Source organism: Carica papaya, chromosome 5 (genome assembly GCF_054855325.1).
Source record: "Carica papaya isolate Zhongbai chromosome 5, ASM5485532v1, whole genome shotgun sequence".
NCBI classification, from domain to species: Eukaryota; Viridiplantae; Streptophyta; class Magnoliopsida; order Brassicales; family Caricaceae; genus Carica; species Carica papaya.
The window spans coordinates 2,379,476-2,404,788 of NC_142313.1; the positions used below are offsets into that span (position 1 = coordinate 2,379,476).

The following is a 25,313-nucleotide window of genomic DNA, read 5'->3' on the forward strand; positions in this document are numbered from 1 at the left end:
ATTATACTTCATAAAATCTTAAATAGTAAAACAAATTTGCACTATTAGAAATGAATCCATAATTATTTTATGTTAAAAGTTATCTCTATTGTATCGAGTTCGAATTTGTGAAGGTCAGCATTTTTATTGTACCGATAAAGATTTCAAATAAATTTTAAACTTATAAGTTACATATTACTTATAAGTTAAGTTTTCGTCCAAACTTGGTTATTTATTACTAATATGTTAGTGAGTCAAGTCCTCCTAATAACACAAAAATATTTCTGTCATGTTTTAAGTTATTAGATTTTTATATAAATTTAAAAGATTTTATCTAAAATTTTTTAGTAATTAATTGATAACGATTATTATAACGAATTCACATAAAAGGGTGAAAGAATAATAATGTTTTAGGGAATTAATAAATTTGTTGCTTGAGGCGATCGTCTTTTTAGTGTTGAGTGAAAACTTGGAGTAGATATGACTTGAATTTCATTCATTCGTCAAAAATGATAATCCAAAGTGGTACCATGTGTCTCAAACCATTAATTGATCAATAAATATATCTGGTCGTATTTGATATTATATTTTTACTACGGAGATAATGACTTGAATTCAATCTTTAACCCATTTAAAAAGAGTTTTCTAAATTAAAAATTATACTAATTTTTGCTGAGAGTATGTGATATAAAAGTCCATATGCGGACCACAATTTGTCACTTATTTAATTTGTCGAAGAAGGCATAAAAGTTGACTTTATCGTAAGTATCGGTATCAATATTAGGAAACTTACATGCAGTACATTCTCTTGTTGATTATATTTAAACTAAGTTCTTACTCGTGCCGTGATATAAGAATATTCATTCCTTCAATTTAATTTAAAGCTTAACTATAGACAAAAACTAATTGAGAAGTAGCACAAACAACTACTATATTCTATTCTTTTAAAAAATTGCTGAACCATAAACAAAATCTGCTAAAAATTACTGTTTCCAAAGAAATTATCACGTTATCAAATAAAGTTTATGTAATCTTTACATAAGAGTGTAATATGAAGGCAAGACATGAATCCCGGCTATAATACTTAATGCTGCGAAAGACAACTTTTAACGGATTAACCAATTGCAATCCTGCTGCAGCTTAGCATGCTGCATTCGAATGGACGAGAGAAAACCAAATGCAAATGAACCAAGAAAAACACGTTCATGTTCGCTCGAAATGTGCAGACAGAAACATTGCAAGCCCACTACCATGCACACACTTGCAAAAGAAGAGATAAATCATCTTTATCTTTGATTGCTCCATCATCCAGTTATTCAATTGGATGGACAACTGATAAACAGATCCCCCAGGTGAACCTGTCACTATTATCTCCCAAATGCTGATGAAAATTTTCAACTTCAGTAGACATCTGGAGTAATGAACTTGATGCTCTACTAGCAACATTGGTAACTTGGCCTCAATTACCATCTGGTAATGCAAATCATCTTCGAACCCTATAGACCATCAAGTTCAATTTCTTTCAAGCTGTTGACTATGTCTTCAACTCTTATAGACATGAAGTCAGCATGTTCTTCAAGATCTTTGAGGATTGTGTGCAACTGTTGCCGGAATGCTGCACATCTTTCTCTTTCACACTGTAGTTCATCATATAATTCCTGTATTTTCTTATCCTTCTCTTCCTGCATAGAATCCAAAAACAAATCCTCACAACAACTGTTCCCATGTATTTCAAGCTTTGGACACAATCTTTGTATACAACTAAGTATAGCTATCGTGTCATGCAAGATATCACTTCTTGGAATAGTCGAGACATGTGCAAACAAGAACACCATATGTTACTCCAAAACAAAAAAAAAGCCACTTCACTAAAAAATTCACTAGTTTTTTTAATGCCAACCTCGTATCTTGGAGACTAAAAGGGATCTGTAAAAAGAGAGGGGTACATGGACGTGTAGCTTTCCACCTACCTGACCCCGAGCATCTATAACAGGAAAGAAAAGTAGCAGAAAGAAATTTTAGAGAAATGTTAAAATAGCTCAACCCATTGGAATCTGTACGTACCTAACATACATATTATTCTTTTGAAAAATTATTTTATATAACATGGTATGTCATTCTCATGGACTGATTCAAATCTTACTGGATGAATATTACAAGTCAATTCAGATTCCTATGAAGCTATTAATAATAATGTAATAGCACATCCATTAATAGCAAATCAAGGTATATCTGTAAGACAAAATCATTTTTCTATGTCTTAATACTGTCCTTCTATTGTAGGGGAACAAGGTCTTCAGCTTTTCCTCCCTCTAAATTGAATAACATGCTGTAACAACAAATGCTGGGAATTAAGTCAAATTCCGTTATTACTATCTTTGTTATTTTATTTTCCAACCATCCTATGGGCATAAGTAATAAAGTAAGATCCACAAGAAGAGTTCTGCAGTGCCTAAATCTGACTCACACCAGTAAAAATAATCAGACAAGAAATTAATACTATTTTTTGCCAAGTAATTTGAACATACCTCACTGAGTATATTTACTATAGGCAGTTCTCCAGGAAATTTACAATTATTCATTAGCTTATGGTTGTGCTCTCGTACGAATTTGGTGACAATCCAAGTACCTCCATCTCGCGCTGCTAACCTAATCATAGCTTTGCACCCTTCTCTTGTAACTGGACGAGGGGGAAGAACCCTGTCTTTTCTAAGCATATGCTTTGCAGCACGAAAACCTTCTCTAGAACAAACAAAATCACGACCAATTATAGCCATGTTCTTTAATGAGTGCCGTATTCTATTTGTCCTTAGAGTAAAGCCTGTGCGCTTGGCATATTCATAATAGAAATCCCTTGCATCATCCAATGACAAAAAGGTCATCCCAGTTCTTGGTTCTAAAATTTCAGAATCTCCTGTACTCAAACCTCTTCCTGAGTCATTAATCCCTGGTGGTTCATGTGCATTTGCTTCAGGCTTAACAAAAGCATCATAAGCTTCATCATCTGAGATCCTGTCACCATCAAGATAATCATTTCCACTGCCTGTCTCTGGCATCAGTGTTCCTACAGAATGTAACACCTGTTTAATTAATATTGCAGCAACCATGAAACAGAAACACTCGGAAAGCATTTAATAAAATTATGAAATCACCACTGATCCTAAACAAAATCAGATGCCAAAAACACATTTATGCTAATTATCAGAAAATCATAGTTCAAAATTGTAGAAGATAGAAAAGTTTGCGGCACATACAATGTGGTGTATTAAAAAGACTATTTCCATGAACTTATTGGTGTCCAAGCTAGCATTTAATAAAACTATGAAGTTGCCATTGATTCTATTGAATGCGGGATCAGATGCCAAAAACACATATAATGGTCATGATCAGAAAACCATAGTCCGAAATTGTATAGGATACCGAAGTTTGAGGCACATACCATGTTGTATACTAAAGAAATATTTTCCATGAATTTATCGGTGTCCAACCTAGGCAGCATGTATGTGATTTTGACACTCATTATTTATAATAACTCAACAATTTTTACAAGTCCAAGTAGGGGGATGAAATATAAATGCATACATGATTAAAGACAATAAGAGAAGTAAAAGGGCATGCAGAACAAAATGTCAACTAGTCCCCTAAATCATCGCTTGAATAAAGCAGATGACCCTTAACCAAAAAACTGGAACATAAGGCCGTAGTCAAAGACAACCAAGGTTGCCTAATTTCATGGGAGATAGTTTGCATTTAAAAAGAGAACATTCAACTTAAAACCATAAAAAAAATGAAAGAAGAACAATCACCAAATTCAAGGAAGAGCTCAAATTTCTCTGTGTTCAATTCAACCAACCATAGCAGGACACTTAGGAAAAAAAGAAAATGAGGATTGACATTTGCACATGCTACTCTAAAATGAGAAGAGTTTCCTGGATAGCAAAAAATGCATAAATTCATCCAATAATCACCAAATCAATTCCAGCGTCTTGAAATGGAAACATATAAAGGAAATGCAGAAGGGCAATAGATGATACCCTTTCCCATAAACCTTCTTCTTCAATAATCCTGAAGATTCTAGACCCTTTTTGGTTTCCTCTGAAAGACTCCTCCCTCTTTCCAACCCAGAAAATTCCTCTTAATCAAAACCCTAATCTATTAGCTTCTTTTTCAACGTCTCTTAGCTCTCTGCTTCTGTGCTACTGCTTCTCTGAATCTGGGCTCCCAAAACCTGTCAATGACACCTTGCTTTTACTCGGTCAGAGCACTTGATCTCCGGTTTCTTCCCAATTCAAGCTTTACCTCTTGTTCCGGTTAGACGTCTTCTGCTTCCTTGAGGTTTCTGCTCGTTTAGCCTCTTCCTTTGATTCACGCGAGGTAGGTGAATACGGAATCTGCGGGTTCCATTTTGGTACAAAGAACAGAAGAACGATCCGAGGATGTTAGGGTCTCTGCCTCTGCTTCCTGATCGGCCTGAAGCAAGCTTCAAAGGAAGCTTTTTCCCAAGCTTGGAGTTTCATGGAAGACCACGTTTTTTTTCCTAATGAAACAGAAAAAATGGGCTGGATATTATCGTTCCTGGGCTCGGGTTTTATTTTGGCTGAGCCCATTATAAAATTATTTTTTCTTTTTCTTTTCCGTGATACTATAAATTGTTAAAACCCTAGGGTTCGTAAGTCCTGACCAGCTCCGCAGAACGTAAAAATGGCCTGCACCGTCGATTTTAGGTGCCTCGACGAAGGCTTTGGCGGCAAAACCTACAAGCGGAAGCGCGAGTCTCGAGAAGCAGAAGCCGCCGCCAACCTCGCCACCAGTGACCCCAAAAATGGTGCCTCAATGGAAATCGACGGCAATGACGCGTGTCCCCCTCCCGCCAAACGCAGCGCCTTACCTTCCTCCGATGACCCGAACAAGCCAGTTTTTGGCAAACCGACCTACGACGGCGTGATCGCCGGGAAGGTTTCGGGACGGAAATGGAAGCAGCCGAAGAAGCAGCGCGCATCGGCGGTTCAGGTGAGCCGCAAGGGCACGAGCCTCGAGCAGCGTCAAAGGGAGAAGGAGTTGAAGAGAGCTTACAGGGAGAGAATGAACGAACTGAAGGAGGAGATTAGGAACAACAAGATTGAGAAGAGGAAGAAAAGGGAGGAGAGAGAGAAGAAGAAGCAGGAGAATATACTGAGGTCTGGCACCAAGCTGCAGAAGATCAGTAACCCTAATACCTTGAAGAAGATCGCTAAGTCCAAGCAGAGGAAGCTCCTTAAAGTTGTCCCTGATGAGTTGGTCAACAAGAACAACAAGACGAAGACCGACAAGTAGTATTCCTTTACTTTGTTATTTGAATCCTTTTTTATTTCAGTTTCAACCATAGATGTGATTTTTTTACATGTTAAGATTGAGATTGTTGTGGCTTCTAGTTTATACAAGCTTTGGGTGTTTGAGAATGACCTTTTATGTTCATTATATACTTATATACATCTGTCTGTGTGTGTATATAGATCTCTACAATGATCAGTGAAGACCGTGAGAATTGAGATTAAAATAGTCTATTAGTTTATGGGATGAAGTGGAGAAATCCTATCCAAGTGAGGAAACGATTTTGAAAATTTCAATTCTGGCTCATTCAGGGAGTTAATTCCCAAACTTTTTACTTCTGGGTGTTGAAAAATAATAACTTTATTGCTTTGTATCAGAAAGGGATATCTTCTTTATTGGCTGTGATTTGTAAGTTCATTGATATTTATTTTGATTGACTAACCATTATGTGTTTTTCTAATATTGTGAACTACTTTTTGGAGGGCTTAAGACTTTTCCAAGCTCAAAGAAGTACTTCTTAGTGGCTCATGGTCAGCAGCCTTTCTGTTATTCTAATACGAGTCACTCATGCTATATGCTATATGATTGACATTTTTAGGTTCTTAAGTCATTGAAACAAGTATGAGACAGGCTTATGCGATTTTCTGAAAACTTAGTTCCGATTTAGAAATATATGTTTGAGTATGGAAAATTCATGCCTTGGTTCAAAATCAAGGGACGATTGTTGCTAACTGTTGGATTCAGTGAAAACAGATCTGAACTTATTAAATTAGTTGAACAAATGAGACTTGATTTTAAGAATTACTGTCAAAACAGATTAAGGACCATAACAAGAGACCGTACGAGAGTCGAGTCATTTTGGTATTGTACTCTTTATGATGCTATTATTGGCGGGTGCTAGGACGGTGTCTTAGTGGCATTACATGTCGGGTTATTTCTCTAACATTTGAGAGTAATTTAGTAACTTTGTGTAGTAGTCAAATAACACTGTGAATTAATTAGACGACTACTTAGTTGAATTGTTAGGAAATTACCACACTTCCAAAACGTTGTAAAACTTCCTTGTTACCGGAACGTAGTCCCAATGGTTATAATTTTGATGCTTTGTGTAAAGGCATGGTAGATTGACCCCTCTAGAAATTGTTTCTTATCTTACAAAACCCCCCCAAGGTCCCGACTTGTGTGCATACATTCTAGGTAGAAGCTTTTGAATATGCTCTTCTTGCTTCCTTTAATCTGGCAACAAGATTTTTTAAATCATTTCACGTAGGCTACGGGAGTTCTTGATGTGGCTGGTTTGCTTGCTGATGGCCAAACATGGTAAGAAATACTACTTGATAGAAATTCTTAAAGCTGAATGCAGATTATAATTGGACATTGTGTATCGGAGGCGGGACAAGTTTTATATGTTTGGAATTATATGTTTTAATTGATGTAATACTTAGGTTAACAGTAAGCAATGGAGTTTCCAAGTTCATTTCTCTTCTGTAGTTCACAGCATGGAAACAGAGTGATGAACTTGTGGATTTTTTGACTACTGTGAAATTTTTTTAGGTCTCAAGCTTTTTCTTTCAGTAGATTTGGATTTTTGGTCAATTTACATTAAGCTCTTATTGTGCAATAAATAGATTATAGTTCTTTTTATTTGAATATCTCGTTTTTATAAGCTAACTGCTTCAAAATTTCTTATAATTTTGTTGAGAGGGAAATCTATTAATGCGAAGGACAATTTCTTTGGTTTCAATGAAAGTTTGTTTGTGAATGGACTAAGAATCTTATGAACCAAATGCAAATGGCAAGATTCATACCAAAAACACACTTACAGAAAAGAAGAGGGAGATAATCGGATTAACAAATTTATATAAAAACAGCGCGTCGAGGGTAGAACAAGTGTCTCAACTGAAAAAATCTTGAATGCCTTTGCTGGCAAAAACCCGATCTGAGAGCTCAGCAAAAATGGCATTGACGGTGAGCAAAACAATACTCGATCCAGCAATCACACCAAGCACGACGCCAGTGGTTCCCAAGACTTTGCCAAATGCAGGCCACTCGATTTCCCTCACCTCCTCTGCGACTCCACTAAGCAAATCTCCTTCTTTCTCTTCTTTTCTCTTCTCAAGTACCCTCTTTATCTCTGCTCCCACTTCGGTCAACTCTGCCTCTGAATCACTAGCTCCTCTGCTTGCCACAGGTTCTTCGCCTGACTGAACCTCAACCTCAGGTCCTGTGCCTTCTCCACTTTTTTCAACAGCTTCGGTTATTGTTGACCGGCTTCTTTCGGACCTAATTGCAAGAGGCTTGATCTTGGAGACCAATGGAAAAGAATGGGGAGCCCCTGGTAACTTTTTAAACTCTATGGATGCATGTAGAGTGGTGGGTTTGGTTGAGGCTACAAGGAATTGTATAGAAAGCGCCATTTTTTTGGATTTTCAAGACTCCAGATCCAAAACAACACCCTGTAAACACAAAATGTGTTTATATGAACATACATTGATTAACTCTAACCATAAATTAGGATTACAGTTTTTCCAATAACTAAAGTTACAATGTAAACATGGTTCTGTCAATCAAATAGTTTAATAAATTTCTGTCTCATAATCATAGTCATTCTTGTCTTACACAGTAAACTAAATAAATCATAATACTATAGTCGAAGTTTGAGCCAAGACCAAGCTTATTATTACCGAGATAGAATTTGATCTTTCGTAAACCTCTATTTGGAAAGAGTTTCACTTCGTATTCTAAACAAGATAATTAATGTATAAGCATAGAAAATTTTGCATACCAATTCTTTTACATTCCCCCTTATGTGCAAGGGATAATGCATGTGTATATCACTAGTATATTTAGATCAAAGACATTCATTCCACCTATTGGAGTTTGATCTTAATGGGATTTTGCACAAAGAAAGCATTAACTATGGATAATTGTTATAGTAAGTGCCTTAAAGCTATGATACGTTTTACGTAACAGATTTTGAATTGCTGATCTTTTAAAAGCTTAAAAATTAACAAATTACCTCATAATTTCATATAGTTGATATCAATAAACTCGACTGAAGAAACATTTACAGAAGTTCATGAGCTAATCCCATGATTAATATATCTGATAGTGTACTCACCTCAAATGCAAACCAAATGAAATGAATTTGTCAGCTGTAAGTATCTGTACCTTCACCAGATGCAATAATCAGTTCCGGTAGCCATCTTCAACCTTTGAACATTCAACAGGAGGTATTAGCTTTTCGAACCAGAGGATTACCAAAATCAAGAGATTTCAATGGATCAAAGTGAAATAAAACAGTCCATTGATCAAATTTACAGGCCTTTAAGAGTTTATAGGAGAGAGAGAGAGAGATGCAGAGGAAAAGAAAGAAAAGATTAACGAGAGACGGAAAGAGGTTAATCACCTTCAGTCAAGTAGGTGGAGGTGTCGGCGGCCGGGTATACGATTCCGGCGACAGCAGCCGGTGACGGGAAACTCACAGGGAGCAGCTGCTGAACAGATGAGGAAACGAGAGGCAGCGCGAGTGAGACTGTAAAGAGCGAGAGGAGGAGAAAGACGAGAGGCGAAGATATTATATTTATTCATTTTAGAAATATATTATGATCCAACGGTCAAAAACTAGTGAGAAGATGATCAATAAAATAGGACCACCCGTATGGAATTATTTCATATTTATCCATTCGTTTTAATAGTTTTTATTATTTTTCCATTTCAGGGGCTGTTTGGCTCCCCGGAAAAGACGAGCTCAAGATTCGTGGAATCAGATTGTGTCTCTTTTACAAGCGAAAGAACGAAAAAAGAATATGTTTGAAAGTTCCTTGTAAGTCTTCTTATCTCTTAGCCGCCATTTTCTTTTTTCTTTCTGATTCTCTGTTTGGTTGTCGAGAAAATTGAAGAAAGGGAGAGGAGATTGTGTTTACTTTATTTTCTCTTTCATTTTAAGCGATCTAGTTAATGAATATCAGAGTAAGGTTTAAAACAACTATATATTTGATTCATCAGCTTTATGCTTCCTCTGCAAGTGGAACATGATTACCTAGTTTGTTTCCCGAGAAAATTGTGGAAAATAGAAATGACTGAAACTTCAAGACTCTTGCTCCTTCCGCCCCTTATTATGTCCAAGGAAAGTAAATCCCAAACGAGTTCAGCCTAGAAATTGCTAAAAACTTGAACTTCAAATCTTTCTATCTTTTACTAGTCCTCAACGTAAAATCTGCTTTTTCCGAGTAAGGTATATTTACTAAGCTAGATTTTACAATATTAGCCATGAATACTAGTCTTTTAAGCTAGAACTTACAGAACTAGTTTTTTTAAGCTTGAGAATACTGGCTTATAAGTACTACTTTTTTAAGCTAGAACTTAAGAGTATTAGTTAGAAGAATTAGTTTTTTAAGGTTAAGAGTACCTTACATACATTGTGTGATTTAATATCATATCACCTAGATTACTTAACAAAATAATTGGATGCATTGTTGACCAATCACTTTATGAAAGCTTGATGTATTATTTTTTGTTAAGAATTCCATGATGGAAGATAAAAAAACAAGTTTTTGTCTGTTTCTATTTTGTTTCTGGTTCTCCTCAAGTATCTTGGAATGTGTTTAGAACAAATATACTATGTTTGTGGAATTCATTTGGAAGTTCTTACTTATTTTAACTGGGAGAAGTTGAAGATCTCTTCCAACATGATAAAAGTTGAATTGATAGATAATTACTAGTGGAATTGATGCACAGTATATTCCAAATTCCATGACAAATTTCATCTGTTCTGAACATAGTGTTAGTATTGATATTTCTGTAAATTTATGTATCTACATGCCTATGATTTCATAATTGTAGCCTTACTATCTTGTTGCCATATTGATCACCCTTGACTGGGATGATTTGCAGATAGTGTTGTTTGTGATGCCTTGAGTAAATTTACCGTATGGAGACCCTCATAGAAGACAAGTTTGTAACAAGCTCTACAAGAGGTGAATCAGGTGCATCATGTGAAACTGAAACAACTCAAGAGCCATGTCAAGGTATGATATTTGACTCAGAACAAGCAGCCAAAGCATTCTACGATGACTATGCTAGACAGGTAGGATTTTTTACGCGCATTGTGTCGTCCCAGAAGTCAGAGCGCGATGGATCAATAATCTCCCGCAGGCTAGCATGTAACAAGGAGGGATTTAATCTTAGCAGTAAAACCGGAGGGAAAATTCGGATTCGAAAGCAGGAGAGCAAACGAGAAGGGTGCATGGCAATGATAGTAGTGAAAAGAGAAAAGCCCGGGCAATGGATTGTTACCAAGTTTGTCAAGGATCATAATCATCCACTTCTGGTTTCTTCTACAAATGGTGGACAAACTTCGGTAAGTTCTACTTCACTTTAGTCTCAAGTATCAATTTGAACTCCAGTATCCATTTAATCTTGACTGGTCAGTTTAATACATGGAATGTGCTTGTAGATTCATCATATGATGAACAAATAGGAACAGAGGATGTGTATTGATCAGTTTTATGAATAGATGGCCATTGATCTATGATGGATTAAAAGTTAAGCAAAGCTAGCAAGCTGCATATGTTATGTTGAAGAATAAGTACAACAGTTTGTTTGGATCAATTATTGTTTCATTCTGTTTGAATTGTAGTTCTAATTTTTATAGTGGTCTTGATTGTAATAATTTGTTGCACCTGAGCTATTCTCACTTTCAAAGAATTCAAGATGGGGTTGAAGATAAACATATTATGTTGTAATTATGTACATGAAGATCCCAATAAAAATTAGAATAAGGAATTAGTTAGGGAACGAATGAGAGTTGAAGAAAAGGAGACCCAAATATGAATAAGTAGGAGGATTTTAGAATATAGATAATAAAAGTTGAGCCCTTTCAGAAAACTTAGGTTCCATTTGATATATAAAAACATCTTTTTGTTTTTATTTTCTAAGTTTAAACATATTTCATTAATAAAATTTTGTTAACAATGAAGAGAATGATAATGAAAATGATGATGAGATTAGGAAGTTTTAAAATGTTGTTTATAGTGTTTTCTAAGTAACGATTTTAATTGTGTATTGATGATTCCACAAATACACAACTCTTACTTGCTTTCATGAATAAAAAATGCATAAACACATTTGAAGTTGGAAAATAAAAACTACAAAATCGAAGGGAGCCTTAAACTTTTGAAAACATATGTCAACCAACTCTATGATAAATAGTAAGTAGAAAGTCTATTAAAGATACAAATAGAAATGCTGAGGGATATGATTGTAAACAAGAAAATTCTCTTCTGTATGTTCTGTTTAATACTTGATCATCCAAACTTTGCCTTAGTTGAAACTGAATCCATATCCAGCTTAGCATTTACACCAAGCACTATCTGAAGTTGCCAGCTAAAAGAGGTCTCCTGAAAAGATTGAATGGAACTCACCATGCACATTCACCAGAGCCAAGTTCTTGACTGTATTAGTGTGCAGGAAGGTCTTCAATCCCCTAGGTGTGGCAAGTCAACTTTTGTGCTGCATTAAGTATTGCTAAAAGAGAATTGTATGGTTGGGCTGCAACAAGAAGGGAGAAGTTATATGGTTATGATGCGGGTAATCCAGTAATTTTCCTCGGACAACTGTGGGGGGCGGGGCGGGGGGAGGGAGAGGAGGAAACTGAGTTCAGGTGGATTTTTTGAGCTCTGCCTAAATCATCTCTGACTTCTTTTTTCTTATGTGACAGGATGACAAAGACATGAAAATCAAGGAACTCTCTTCTGAGCTGCATCATGCAAATCAGTTCTTGGACACTTGTCGGGAGCAGCTACGTGTGTTGATGACATATATCGAGGAACATATTGGTTGCCTATCAAGAACTGTTGAAAATGCAGTTCAAAATATCAGGGAGATTGAATCGAAGAACCAGACTGAACAACAATAACAATAGGACTTAAGCATTTTGGTAGATGGATATATATACATATGTATCATGTGCAGATAGCAGATTTCTGATCTTGTTTTGTAATTCAAAGTCATCAGCCAAGTTTTTTTAATGTGTTTTTCTTTTTTTAGAAGTTAAATTTCTTAATTTATATCGAGATTACGTCTGTTTCTTATTTAGTTAAAGAGCCGATTATCTATACAATTATTAAAAACTCAGGAGAAAAAATTACACTTGTTAAATTTATATCAAGTTCACACTTGTCAATAATTTTTTGATAATTTATATAATATTTGTAAGTATTAATATGATCATTTTATATCACAATTTTTACAATATGATACATTATTTTATTTTTTATAATTAGATGTAAAAATAACACATATATTCATTATAATAAATATTTTAGTTAATAAATTACTATAAGAATAATATGAAAATATTTATCATTCAGAAATTTAGTTGTAATAAAAAAATTAAAATAATTGATAATAATATAAAATGTAGTAATTTTATCAAAATCTAATTTTAATTAACAAAATAATAATTTAATTAATTATTTAAAAGGGCCTTCGTTTTATTAAAGAAAAATAATAAAGGACAGAAAAAAGAAGCGGGGCAGGAGGGAGCCCCGAGCTCTCCCTGATACTCAAATGGAAGTTATGCGAAAACCTGTTTATATAGTTTCCTTGAGAGATAAATGGGTTGAGATGACACCGGTTTAGTCTCTAAAAGCTTTTAGGGTTTTGAGAGTTCTAATTTCCTGCTATGGCGCTCCACTTTTATCGTCAGTGTAATATAGTGTAATGTATAGTTATTTACACTTGTTGATTGTCTTTCTGTTGGAATGTGTGCTTGAGCAGATGAAGATCTTCTTGGAGAGTGAATTCCGAAACATTTAGGATTCTCTTGAATAATGCAGCAGGTTTTGGTTTGAAGATTTTCTTCCGGGTACCAATTGTTCTCTTCATTTCATCTAATTTTTCTCTTTTTTTTTTTGAACTCTACTTTCTTCTCTCTGTCTGAGTTAATTTCCTCGGCAAAATGGTTGGAATTACTCTTATTAGGGAAAATATAGAAAAGCTATTGTCTTTTCATAAATAATTTCGTTTTTGGGGGGAAGGAATAGTAAGTGTTTGATTAGGGTTCTCTTTCTAAATTATAAGAATGCAGGTTTGGATTGAGTCTAATATGTAAGTTTTGGCGCGCTTTGTTGAGCAATTAATTACTCTAATTAGTGAAATTTTAGTTATTGAAACTAGAAAGTGTAAATCTCTGGATTTTATATTTACTGCAGTTTCACATCGCTCACCTTTCATATACATGGTCTGAATTGGTAATTTTGATAATAAACAGCGGATTCCAATTTCGGTACATGCCGGAATTGTATAATTATCTAATGTTACAAATCCCATTTAGCTCAATGAAAAAGAGATTGCTGCTGATTGTTTTACATACAAGTACCATTTTCTGTAGATACTCTAATATGAAAAATATTTTATCTGTCTTTAGGTTTTATCTAGGCTCAACATTATGGCTTGATCTTGTGCCTTAATCCCATATTAATTTTTGAGAAGGTTATAATGGCGAGCACGTCCGGACAAGAATTTAGTTCCAACAGAAACTATAGACAATGGCTAGCTGAAACCTTTGATGGCCATGAAACTCCGGGTGATGACCTGTCAGATAATTTGGATGGAAATGATAATGTGACTCGACCATCCAGCCAGAGATTTTCTGTAATTTCAGAATCTCCTGAACCCATCATAGGAATGGAATTTGAATCAGCAGAGGAGGCCAGGGAGTTTTATGAGATGTATGGAAGGCAGATGGGATTTACCATACGGAATAATCGTACACGAAGATCCCTTAAAGATAACTCAATCATTGGTCGAGAGTTTGTTTGCTCAAAAGAAGGTTTTCGTGCAGAAAAGCATGCAAAAAGGGAAAATAAAGTTTCTTCACCACGGCCTGCCACAAGAGAAGGATGCAATGCGATGCTGAGGATAGCCGCAAAGGGTGGAGGAAAGTGGGTTATCTATGGTTTTGTCAAGGAACATAATCATGAGCTGAACCCTAGTAAGATACCACCTCGAAGATCTCATAGGATTGCTTTCTGTGAGGTATGGTTGAAGTAAGTAATTTTGTAAGATAATGCTCATAGTTTGCTATTCATTTATGTGGAGTTCTGCAGTACCTCAAATTATTTTGCGGTAACAGTATCTCATGATATGTGGCTATCTACTGTTGGTAAATTATCACTTGTAGTTATACTCTGTTAAGATACTCGGTATATTTTGTTACCTTTTCTGTTATCAATGATTATCATCTTGGCTATCATTTATTATCTATCGCATTTGGCTATCTAGTATTGTTGTTCATATGTTAATCACCTTTTGAGGAAGATCAATGAATGTTGGTCTACATCCGATAAATAACTATTGATAATCATAAATAGCCACATGCAGTAGCCAAAGACGACAACCATTGATAACCAATGGTAAACAAATATAGCTATATGCGGCAATCTAGCAACAAATGGTTGCTAGTAATGGCATCACATTGTCATGAGGTATCTGTACTGCAAATATTTTGAGGCACTGTTGAAGTTCCCTTTGTTTGTATGTGTGTGTATATATATATTTGTAGAATTATTTGGGGAGGAAAAGTAGAGCTAATTTGATTCTAAGGACATGGAGGCCAAGACCTCAGGAAGAACTTGGGAACTGAATTTAAATCATGGCTGGTTTTTTGAGATTGATTTATATGTGAAGCTTCATTATTACAAGCTTATAATGATTACTAACTACATTAGTCAGTCATTATCTAAAGTCTTTAAAAGTAATTGTGTTAAAATTTATCCATCCGCAACTTGGTTGTATATTCACATTCATAAGAACATTCTCAAATCATTTCCGTGTGAAGCTTCATTGTTAAATTCAAAGTACGTTCAGCAGTTGGTTGCATAGAAGGAGAATTTGTTTATGTTTTCCTTCCTGTTTTGCTTTACTTTTTTGCTAGTAGGTGGTTATTTGGTTATTCATGTTTCGAGAAAAAATGCAATTAAACCAATGAACCTTTGGAAATTGGTTATGAAGCCTTGTCATGTCAATCCCTGTGCTCTGCTAGTGAACTGATAGGAATAGGCCTGGGCCTTGTATATATAATGAATTCAACAGCTAACCAGAAAGCTGATCAGAAGCAGAAGCCTCTTCATATTTGCTTTCATCCTAGATATAACCAGAAGGCTTTGTGTGATGGTTATGTCATTCTTTCCCCATAAAAAAATAGAGGTTCAAGTCAACTGCTATAAAATAGTCCTAGATATGATGGCCATAAAGGTCAAGTAGAGGTGTATTAATTAAATCATAAGAACACCCAGTAATCTACTCCGTAGCAGCATTCCTGCATATTGAGAGTTCTGTGTTTTAGAATTTTTCTAATCCCTTGAGTTTTTTTTACTCCCCTAGTCTCATACATTTTTTTATATTTCAGGATGAGAAAGATCTTAAGATCAGAGAATTATCTACGGAGTTGCATCGTGAGAGAAAGAAATCTGCTGCTTACCAGGAACAGCTACAGATGGTCTTGAAATATATAGAGGAGCACAGTCAGCAACTATCATTGAAAGTTGAGAAAATGAACAATATTGTGAAGGAGCTCGAGTCTGAAGACCAAGAAAGTTCCTGCTCTGATTAGTGCGAGTTTGCGTGAACCATCCATTTGAGTTGTGCAATTATCAGCTCTATAGCAAACAGGGTAAGGTCTGGGGACTTGCAATCAGATTAATGTTGTCAGTCTACAGTTATTCTCCCCCATCATTAGGTTGCATCTAATTCATTTTCCTAGTTATTTTTTAGTTTTTATATTAGTTTTAATATACATAATTAAAATATGATTTATTGTGTGGGTTATCACTATCTCATCTTGAACATGTCAATATGAGAATTCAGTTCTTGTCTCCCGAGGTGAGAATTCCTCCAGTAAAAAAATTGACAATGGAGGTGGTGTTAACTCGAACACAGAAAATTATGTTCTAGTTATGCATATTAAAATTACTATAAAAATTAGAACTACGTGAATGAGAAATAAACCAGATGCAGCTTTAGTGGAGAATCAGTGTGATTCAACTACAGCAGAAATTCAATTCCTTTAAGTTTGCTCTTGGATAAATGATTGTGTTTAGGTTCAGAGCGGGCAGCATTTCAGTTCAACTCAGCCGAGTCATATCTTTCATCCGGGATCTCCCAGAGTATGACTCTAGTACGAATTGTGCTTTGTGGAGGAAGACAACCAAATTGCTTAGAGGGTAAATTAGATCTGTTAGACTTTTATGCTATAGGAGAGAGAATGCATGCCAAGAAACCAACTTATTTCGCCTTTCGACCCACCGGAGAAAGTAGTAGGGTTTGATCTTAATATCTTTTTTATTTTTAATCACTTCGATTTTTTTTTTCTTTGTCAGTTCTAGCATAAGAGATGTACAGTTCTCGGTTCGAATTCATATTTTCGAGAAGAGGGATAGAATTACTAACAATCCAATACTTTATTATTCACCTTGAATTTTGTTGTAAATACATTGTGCTTTTGGGATGAAATGTGGTTTGCAGTTTTATGTAAGTTTTTTCAGGTTACATATTTGCATGACCTTTTGTAATGGGTTTATTAGAAATCTTTACTTATTATTTTAATTTATAGTTATAAATATATTTTTTCCTATACAAAAATACAATACTTGAAATGTTACTCTAATAAATAATTATTTATAAAAAATAGAAATTAATTAATTAATTAACTTATTTTTATAAAAATTTGATTACGTAGTATTTCCACTTCATGGTTATATAACTTCAATTATAATAGTTTAGATATATAAGTAAGAGAGGGTAGAATGGATAGCTGAGATTAGATGAGCATTTCAAGAGTCAAGATTGGGCTTGGATTAGGTATAAAAAGGGGAGATCGGGCAGAGAAGAAAAAGGAAGAAAAGAGAAAACAGAGAGTGAGCAAGAGAGAGAGGAAAACAAAGAAAAGGGAAAAAATAGAGAGTGTGCAGGAAAAAGAAGGAAACGAGTTAGGGCGAGAGACAATTGACCAAAAGTTCTTGGAGGAGGTGAGTTTGCAGTAGATTTTGTGAGACAGAGGAATATGGAAGCAAGAGGTAAGGAGAATTTGGAATTTCAAACTTATTTATGGCAATGCATTTTGTATTTTTGTGTTTTAGGTTAGCTAAGGTGCATAAAGGTAGGGAAGAGAAAGTGGTGAGGTGATTTTGAGGTAAAGGTGTGGTTGGAGAATGAAACCTGAGGAAGGAAGAAAGAACATGCCGATTGAACTGTAGAGATAAACGGTTGTTCTAGTAGGTAGAGATACACAAAGTGTGAAAGAGAGAGGAGTAGAGAAGATTCAGAGTTAGAGTTGTGTAGGTTATATTGTTGGGAACGAACTGGTTGAAAGGAAGAACAGAGCGTTGGGAGGGGGATCTATGTGTAGCCGAGAGGTGAGAGTGACATGAGGTCAAACAAATTAGAAACTTAAAAATAGGAATGGAAGTAGATGGAGTGGTGGCCATCCATTGGTCGATACCTATTTGTGTAGATGCGTGGGGATATGAGGCCTTTAGTCGATGCTTGCAGGTTTCAGTATGCCGGTATGGTGAGTGGTGGCACGTAGCGTGTGTGTGGCCACTCAATGGTCTATAAGGCGCTCACCTAGTCAGGTGCGTGTGAGGCTGTTGGCCGATATTTGTCGATTTTCGATGTGGCCATTCAGTGGTCGTTAGTTGCTGGGATTGTGGTGTGTTGGGGTGTCGATATGATGATGTGATGTGTTTGCGTGTGTGGCCACTTGGTGGCCGGCATATATTGGTTATATATGCTGTTGGGGTGAGACCTTAGATGCAGTAAGAGTGTGCGTGTGTGGTCCATTTGGGGCCGGTGTTTGCAGGTTAGAATGTGAGGGGCTGGTTGTTTATTTTAGAAGGTTGTACACGTGAGTGATATTGACTGGTTGTTTGGTGATAAATTAGTGTGGCATTATCGTCATAGGTGTTTGTGTGTTTTATGTTCTGCGGTTGGTGTGCCGGCGGGATAACCATTGAGGGTTAGGTTGAGGTAGGGGGAGCTGGGTTTTGTCATCTTTTTGCATATGATAAGGAAGGATAGAGTGTTGGAAGAAGTAAGTAGCGAATGGGAGTGAGTATAGGTATGAGGAGAGTATTGGGTGGTGAGAGAGTGTGGTTAGTAGGAAAGGGAGGAATGGAGTATAGAAGGAAAAAGATATAAAATATTGGGGAGGGAGTTTAACTAATTGTTATACTTTAGTTTTCAGTTTTAAATTTTATCTTATTGAGTTATGTATACTCATTACCTTTATTTCCAGATGCATTGAGACAAGAATCGGGATGCTTAACAACAGAGCACCATACCTAAAAGAGAAATGATTGTAATATTGTATACTTCAATTGAGATGTAATAGTACAACTAATCATGTCAAAGTAGTGGTTGGACTTTCATGTGTTTGGTTATGTTTGTTGAGTTGATTTTGACTCTAATAATGTATTCGTTGTAAAGAGATTTGTCTACCTCATGGCTAATTGCTAAGAAAATTAGTTGAATTTTCTAAATGCAGTGTGTTGGGATAGGATAGTGAGATATTTTATCTTAATGTAGTCATGATAGGAAATGGACTGTCACAGTTGGTATCAGAGCATAATCCTAGGGATAGATATCTATGTAATAGATTATAACATCCTTTATAAATCAAGGAAAAGAAAACTAATATAGGTCGTTACGATGCAGGTAGACAAGGAGAGGCGATGAAAAAGGGTAGAGGCTGACCCCAATGGGGATCGACACCAGCCCCTCAGGGGACATCGACAGCACCTTAGGGGGCTCTGTCATTCCAGCAAGTGCCATTTTTGCCTTCCAAGGATCGCTCCCATTCCCAACAGTGTCACCCACCACCCATCATAGACTGCCTACTACGTTCCAGATACTGCCCATGGGACATACCACTGGCCATCAGGATGACTTCAACTGGTTGTGCAGGGTGGTAGAGAATCTAACCACAATGATTAGGGAGAAAGAGTTATGGCCAGAGTCATCCTTCTAGATGCATAAGAGCATTGGCCAGGGTGAGGTGGATACGAGTAATATTGACAAATACCAAAGGTTGAACCCCCCGATATTCAATGGAGGTTCTGACCCACTAGTGGTAGAGGATTGGATCAAGGAAACTGAGAAGCTATTTGATGTGATAGAGGTAACAGTCGAGCAAAAAGTATAGCTAGCTACCTTGATGTTAAGAGGATCTGCGGAACATTGGTGGAATTTGAAGAAAAGAGTCTTAATTTCTCCAGTAACCTGGAAAGTGTTCCTAAAGGCCTTCAATACTAAATATTTTTTTGATTTTCTCAAGTAGAACAAAGAGATCGAATTCACAGAGCTGCGTCAATAAAAGTTGTCAGTGACGGAGTATGTAGAAATGTATATAGAATTGGGTCGTTTTACTCTGAAAGTTATTATGAATGAGCTGAAGAAGGTCAAGAGATTTGAAAAGGGGCTGAGACTGGAGTTGTATCATCAGGTAGCAGTGTTCGCCTTACCTGCTTATCAGACAGTATTAGAGAAGACACAATTGGTAGAAACTTTATATAAGGAGCAGATAGAGTATAGTAGAGGAACCCCTAGTTATAAGCGGATACTACCACTCTCTGTTCTGATGAAGAAGAGGTAGAGAACAGTTTAGGATTTGACTCCAGAACATTAGATATTGTCGAAGAATGTAGATTGTACGTATTGTGGTAAGAGTCATGGGGATAAACCATGCACAATTTCTAGTTGAGGATGTTATAGATGTGGCAATACTCAGCATTCGGTGCAAGATTGTCCCATACTCAAGGAGCGCAGCAGATCAATGGTTTTAGGTAGAGTATTTGCCCTAACATCACAGGATGCAGAGGTCACCCCAGAGGTTCAAGGTACACTTTACATATCAAATTTTTTTGCTAAAGCTCTAATTAATCCAAGGGCAACATATTTATTCACCTCGCATAACATCTAAACTGAAGGTAGAGCTAGTAAGGTTAGAGGGCATGTTCATGGTATTCGTGCCAACTAGCATCATCATGTATACTGATGTAATATATAGGTCATGTAAGGTAGAAATAGTGGGTAGGGAACTGGGAGTGAACTTACTTTTGTTGGATATTAAGGACTTTGATGTAATATTGGGGGGATAGAATTGGCTAACTGCACATCATACACATGTAAATTACTTTTATAAGAAAGTTATATTTGAAATTCCTAACGAGGAACCTTTTTCCACATATATATATATATATATATATATATAAAGAAGATAATAAATATATACTCTTATAAATTGTTATGGAAATACAATAAAACATTGATAATTGGGTAAAATGGTTGTTTAGTGTTTGTCTTTATTTGACATATGTTCGATACTCATGAATTATAAGTAAAGTATGACATCTTGAATTTTATGGATTATACGTTAAAATTCTCATAAGTACATTTGATAGGGAACGGGAGTAAAAAGACCATGCTTCAGGAGATACCAGTGGTCTGGGACTTTCCTGATGTATTCTTGGGCTATCGTCGGATAGAGAAGTTGAATTCACTATAGAGTTGCAACCCGGAACCCAACCCATTTCCAAAGCCTCATACTGGATGTAATATCTGAATCGAATGACTGAGAGATACAAGAGTTTGAGGATTTATTGTTGATATTAGCTGTAACATCTATTTCCAACTCTGATGATCGGGCTGTGGAAGCTTGAAAAGAATGGTATTTTTTTCTATCAAGTCATATTATAACTATTTATATAGAAAAGAGAATTGTTTTGAGATGCAACTTCCTTGCCAAATAAATTTGGAAAACTTTGGCTTCGCCCTGCATTGCTTTTTTTTTTGCTTGCTTGGGAGGCTTGTTGGGAGAAGATTTTAACAATCAATAAGTTGAGAAGTAGAGGAAGGATTCTCATTAATGGTTGTTATTGTTTTTTAAATGTTGAGGAAACATGTAACCATCTCCTTCTGTGGTGTCCGATTGCTCATAGCCTTTAGAGTTTTGTTGTTGGCTTACTGGGTGTGGAGTGGGTTACGGCTGGGTCTGTGGAGGGTGAAATCTGCATGTGGGATGGTTTATATGTAAAAAATAAGATTACTAACTTGATTCCTTTGATTGTGTTCTAGATTATTTAGAAGAAAAGAAATAATAGAGCTTTTGATAGTGTTGAGAGTAGTATTTCTAGTATAAAAGAAAGGTAGCTTCATTATTTTGGGTCTATTATAATTGGTCATGACATTAATCAGTAATATTGATTTTGGGAATGTCATTGACATGCCAACATGATTGTAAATCTTTTGTAAATGGTGGTACCCCTTTTTTTGGTACCTTGTCAATATATACTATACTTTTTATTTCAAAAAAAAAAGTCTCGTATCGGATGGCCAGATCGGAATTGTTAGAACTGAGTAAATAGCTACAGGAATTGTTAGATAAAAAGTTCATAAGGCTAAGTATATCACAATGGGGCGCACCTGTATTGTTTGTGAAGAAAAAGGACGGAACTATGCGAATGTGCATTGACTATAGAGATTTGAATCAGGTGATGATAAAGAAGAAATACTCACTTTCGAGGATATATGACTTCTTTGATTAACTCCAGGGAGCGTAGATATTCTCAAAAATAGATATAAGATTCAGGTATCACCAATTAAAGATTAGGGTAGAGGATATAGTGAAGATGACTTTTCGCAGTAAGTATGGGCAGTATGAATTCCTTGTCATATCTTTTGGACTGACAAATGCCCCTGTAGTATTCATGGACTTGATGAACTGAGTGTTCTTACCTCTCTTGGATCGTTATGTAATTATTTTCGTAGATGATATATTGATATACTCTAAAGATTCAGAGGAACATGCAGAGCATCTGACGAGTGTGCTGACAATACTGCAAAAAGCCAAGTTATATGCAAAGTTTAGTAAGTGTGAATTTTAGTTAGATAAGATATTATTCTTGGGGCATATAATGTTGAAAGATGAAATTTAAGTGGATCTGGCAAAGGTAGAAGTAGTGGTGAAATGGGATAGACCAAGCACTATAACTGAGGTTAGAAGCTTCCTGGGATTAGCAGGGTACTATAATCGGTTTATCAAAGGATTCTCGAGCATAGCAGCTCCACTTACTAGATTGACTAAGAAAAGTATAAAATTTGAATGGGATGAGAATTGTGAGAATAGTTTCTGTCAGCTTAAATGGAAACTCATCACGACTCCAGTATTAGTCATCCCCTCGGGAAGTGGGGGCTACGTAGTCTATAGTGATGCGTCTTGTTTGGGGTTGGGATGTGTATTAATGCAGCATGGAAAGGTAATTGCGTATGGCTCCAGACAACTGAAGATACATAAAAGAAATTATCCGACATATGATTTGGAGTTGACTGCAGTGATATATGCCCTGAAATTGTGGCGATACTATTTATATATGGAGACATTTGATATTTATACCAATCATAAGAGTTTACAATACTTGTTCATACACAAAGAGCTCAATATGCAGTAGAGGCGATCGATGGATTTGTTGAAAGATTTTGACTGCAAAATCTGTTATCATCCGGGGAAAAAAAATGTAGTAGTTAATGCTGTCAATCGAAGAGTATCAGGATGTTGACGCATTTGATAGCAACTGAGTGGGAATTACGCGGAGTCATGCAACGAGTGAAAATTCAAGAACAACATCGCAATAAGTATATAGCCAGCTTGAGAACCCAACTAACCTTAATTCAAAAAATTAAAGAGTGTCAAATAGCTGATACCGGTCTACAGTTGATCAAGGAAGGAATGGAGTAAGGGACATCGATTGAATTTAGCTTACATAGTGATGGAGTGCTCAGATATAGGGACAGGATGTGTGTGCCCAATGACAATGATTTACAGAAAAAAATCCTCAGGAAGCACACAACACAAGATTTGCCATGTATTCAAGGAGTACCAAGATGTACAGAGATTTGTAACAACCTTATTGGTGGCATGGGATGAGAATGGATGTTGCTAAGTTTGTGTCAAAATATTTGATGTGTTAGCATGCAAAAGTAGAACACCAGAAACCCGATGGATTATTGCAACAATTACCAATACCAGAGTGGAAGTGGGAGTATATTTTGATAGATTTTGTGACAGGTTTACCAAAAAAGCGCATGGACCAAGATAGTATTTGGTTAATTATGGATAGGCTGACTAAATCCTCACATTTTTTTGCTACGAAAATTTCAGACTCACTTGACCATCTCGTCGGGTTATATATGAGAAAAGTATTTAGACTGCATGGAATCTCTGTCTCCACTATTTCGGATAAAGACCCCAGATTCACCTTCAAGTTATGGAGAAGTTTATAGTTGGCAATAGACACAAAACTAAATTTTAGTACAACTTTTTATCCCCAGACAAATGGACAATCCAAAAGAACTATACATGTATTGGAAGATATGTTACAGGCATGCGTTTTGGATGTTGGAAAAAATTGGGAAAAGATGCTACCGTTGATAGAGTTTGCTTACAACGATAGTTATTATGTTAGTCTTGGGATGGCCTCATATGAGGTTCTTTATGGTTGACCTGCAGATCATCGGTTTGTTGGGATGAGTTTGAAAAAGGCAGTTGTTGGGTTCAGAGTTAGTAGAGAAGACGACTGCCAAGATATCAGTGATAAAGAAGAACTTGCAAGCAGCCCAAAGTAGACAGAAAGGGTATGCAGATAATAGAAGGGGGGATATGGGGTTTGAGGTGGGTGATCATGTGTTTCTGAAGGTGGCATCCATGAAGGGTCCACCACTTCGACTGATGCGAACGCGGTTCCCTTATCGTGAAAGAAGTAATGAAAGGGAAGCCTTGCCCCTGGTCAAACTGCATTTGTTGTTGCTTGTATAGCTTTGACGAGCAGAGATCTAGCAACACATTCTAAGCACAGATCATTGGTAGTGGATGTATCGTTAAGTTGTGCCGAGTCAAATCTGCTCCTTTTTTTCCATTGCAGAAAAGAGATCCCTTCCCTCGCTTTAAAAAATGATGAATATTCAGTCCGTGGGGCTGCAGATACTATGGATCCTCTGACTCCCAATCGGGTTGCGTTCCCAGGTCTCGCCGGTCTTGCCTGTAGGTCGTGATGTGCCTCGAGATGGCTGTCTCCTGTCCCCCTGCCGGTGGGGAATCCGCTCCCGGGTTGTCGCTCTGCTGCGTCTGGTCTATCCTCTAGGCACCTTTGGAAGGCAGGGAGTGTGACAACATACACGCTTTACTCCATAGTGTTGAGATTTGGAAAGAAGGGGAACTGAGCTCCCATTTTATTAGGCCTTTTGAGATTCTTTAAATAGTAGGTACAGTTGCTTATCGAATTTTACTTCCTCTGAAATATGTCGGGATACATGATGTGTTTCATGTTTTGATGTTACGAAAGTATCAACCTGATCCGACACATATTTTACATCATGAAATGCTGCAGTTGGAGAAGGACTTGATGTATGAGGAAAAAGCAATACATATCATGGAATGACAAGAAAGAAAGTTGAGAAGTAGGATAATACCGATGGTGAAAGTACTATGGCAAATCACTCTGAGGAGGAGACAACTTGGGAACGGGAGGACGAGATGAGAACCAACTATCTGCAACTTTTCAAGGTAATGTAGTGTAATGAAATTTGAGGGACCAAATTTTTTTAAAAGGGAGGATATTGTAACAACCTAGATATATAAGTAAGGGAGGGTAGGATGGATGACTGGGATTATATGGGCATTTCAAAGGTCAAGATTGGGCTTGGGTTGGGTATAAAAAGGGGAGATTGGGTAGAGAAGAAAAAGGAGGAAAAGAGAAAACAGAGAGTGAGCAAGAGAGAGAAAAACGAAGAAAGGGGAAAAACAGAGAGTGTGCGAGAAAGAGAAGGAAACAAGTTAGGGGGATAGGCGATTAACCAAAAGTTCCTGGAGGAGGTGAAGCCGTAGTAGATTTTGTGAGACAGAGGAATATAGAAGCGAGAGGTAAGGAGAATTTGGAATTTCAAACTTATTTATGGTAATGCACTTT

At 36.4% G+C, this 25,313-nt stretch overlaps 5 protein-coding genes across 11 annotated transcripts; 3 read left to right on the forward strand and 2 right to left on the reverse strand.

The window, feature by feature from the left end:
• Positions 1 to 966: 966 nt before the first annotated feature.
• On the reverse strand, positions 967 to 4,495 carry LOC110821418 (protein FAR1-RELATED SEQUENCE 5-like). Its single transcript, XM_022051260.2, has 3 exons — positions 4,014 to 4,495; positions 2,508 to 3,043; positions 967 to 1,661 (listed from the first exon to the last, which is right to left on the reverse strand). The coding sequence occupies exons 1-3, from the start codon at positions 4,021 to 4,023 to the stop codon at positions 1,476 to 1,478; spliced, it is 732 nt and encodes a 243-aa protein (XP_021906952.2). The 5' UTR covers positions 4,024 to 4,495; the 3' UTR covers positions 967 to 1,475.
• Positions 4,496 to 4,637: 142 nt separating this feature from the next.
• Positions 4,638 to 5,420, forward strand: LOC110821420 (coiled-coil protein). The gene has a single exon (XM_022051263.2). It carries the CDS (start codon positions 4,681 to 4,683, stop codon positions 5,290 to 5,292), a length of 612 nt encoding a protein of 203 aa, XP_021906955.1. The 5' UTR covers positions 4,638 to 4,680; the 3' UTR covers positions 5,293 to 5,420.
• Positions 5,421 to 7,113: 1,693 nt separating this feature from the next.
• Positions 7,114 to 8,836, reverse strand: SECE1 (secE/sec61-gamma protein transport protein). 2 transcript variants are annotated; one of them, XM_022051266.2, is made up of 3 exons: positions 8,699 to 8,836; positions 8,461 to 8,502; positions 7,114 to 7,745 (listed from the first exon to the last, which is right to left on the reverse strand). In XM_022051266.2, the coding sequence occupies exon 3, from the start codon at positions 7,704 to 7,706 to the stop codon at positions 7,185 to 7,187; it is 522 nt and encodes a 173-aa protein (XP_021906958.1). In that variant the 5' UTR covers positions 7,707 to 7,745; positions 8,461 to 8,502; positions 8,699 to 8,836; the 3' UTR covers positions 7,114 to 7,184. The 2 variants fall into 2 exon arrangements, with proteins under 2 accessions (XP_021906958.1, XP_021906956.1); XM_022051264.2 differs by having other exon boundaries at positions 8,411 to 8,502.
• On the forward strand, positions 8,832 to 12,387 carry LOC110821419 (protein FAR1-RELATED SEQUENCE 5-like). Of its 2 annotated transcripts, XM_088220058.1 has the most exons (4): positions 8,832 to 9,115; positions 10,186 to 10,319; positions 10,412 to 10,651; positions 12,011 to 12,387. In XM_088220058.1, exons 3-4 carry the CDS (start codon positions 10,538 to 10,540, stop codon positions 12,206 to 12,208), a joined length of 312 nt encoding a protein of 103 aa, XP_088076184.1. In that variant the 5' UTR covers positions 8,832 to 9,115; positions 10,186 to 10,319; positions 10,412 to 10,537; the 3' UTR covers positions 12,209 to 12,387. The 2 variants fall into 2 exon arrangements, with proteins under 2 accessions (XP_088076184.1, XP_021906954.1); XM_022051262.2 differs by having other exon boundaries at positions 10,186 to 10,651.
• Positions 12,388 to 12,809: 422 nt separating this feature from the next.
• LOC110821470 (protein FAR1-RELATED SEQUENCE 5) lies at positions 12,810 to 20,467 on the forward strand. 5 transcript variants are annotated; one of them, XR_002541067.2, is made up of 4 exons: positions 12,810 to 13,159; positions 13,721 to 14,331; positions 15,704 to 15,967; positions 19,009 to 20,467. XR_002541067.2 is itself a non-coding variant. In XM_022051327.2 (3 exons), exons 2-3 carry the CDS (start codon positions 13,792 to 13,794, stop codon positions 15,798 to 15,800), a joined length of 648 nt encoding a protein of 215 aa, XP_021907019.1. In that variant the 5' UTR covers positions 12,810 to 13,159; positions 13,721 to 13,791; the 3' UTR covers positions 15,801 to 16,828. The 5 variants fall into 5 exon arrangements, 3 of the variants coding, with proteins under 3 accessions (XP_021907019.1, XP_021907017.1, XP_021907018.1); XR_002541066.2 differs by lacking the exon at positions 19,009 to 20,467 and adding an exon at positions 16,395 to 16,828; XM_022051327.2 differs by lacking the exon at positions 19,009 to 20,467 and having other exon boundaries at positions 13,721 to 14,342; positions 15,704 to 16,828.
• Positions 20,468 to 25,313: the final 4,846 nt, after the last annotated feature.

Bases quoted from the DNA above. Each gene is read 5' to 3' on its own strand.
- SECE1 (XM_022051266.2), bottom strand. From the start codon at position 7,706: ATGGCGCTTTCTATACAATTCCTTGTAGCCTCAACCAAACCCACCACT.
- LOC110821419 (XM_022051262.2), top strand. From the start codon at position 10,223: ATGGAGACCCTCATAGAAGACAAGTTTGTAACAAGCTCTACAAGAGGT. The intron at 10,652-12,010 runs GTAAGTTCTACT...CTTATGTGACAG, and splicing joins CAAATGGTGGACAAACTTCG to GATGACAAAGACATGAAAAT.
- LOC110821418 (XM_022051260.2), bottom strand. The intron at 1,662-2,507 runs GTATGTTCAAAT...GATTCTATGCAG, and splicing joins TAGTAAATATACTCAGTGAG to GAAGAGAAGGATAAGAAAAT.
- LOC110821420 (XM_022051263.2), top strand. From the start codon at position 4,681: ATGGCCTGCACCGTCGATTTTAGGTGCCTCGACGAAGGCTTTGGCGGC.
- LOC110821470 (XM_022051325.2), top strand. From the start codon at position 13,792: ATGGCGAGCACGTCCGGACAAGAATTTAGTTCCAACAGAAACTATAGA. The intron at 14,332-15,703 runs GTATGGTTGAAG...TTTATATTTCAG, and splicing joins ATAGGATTGCTTTCTGTGAG to GATGAGAAAGATCTTAAGAT.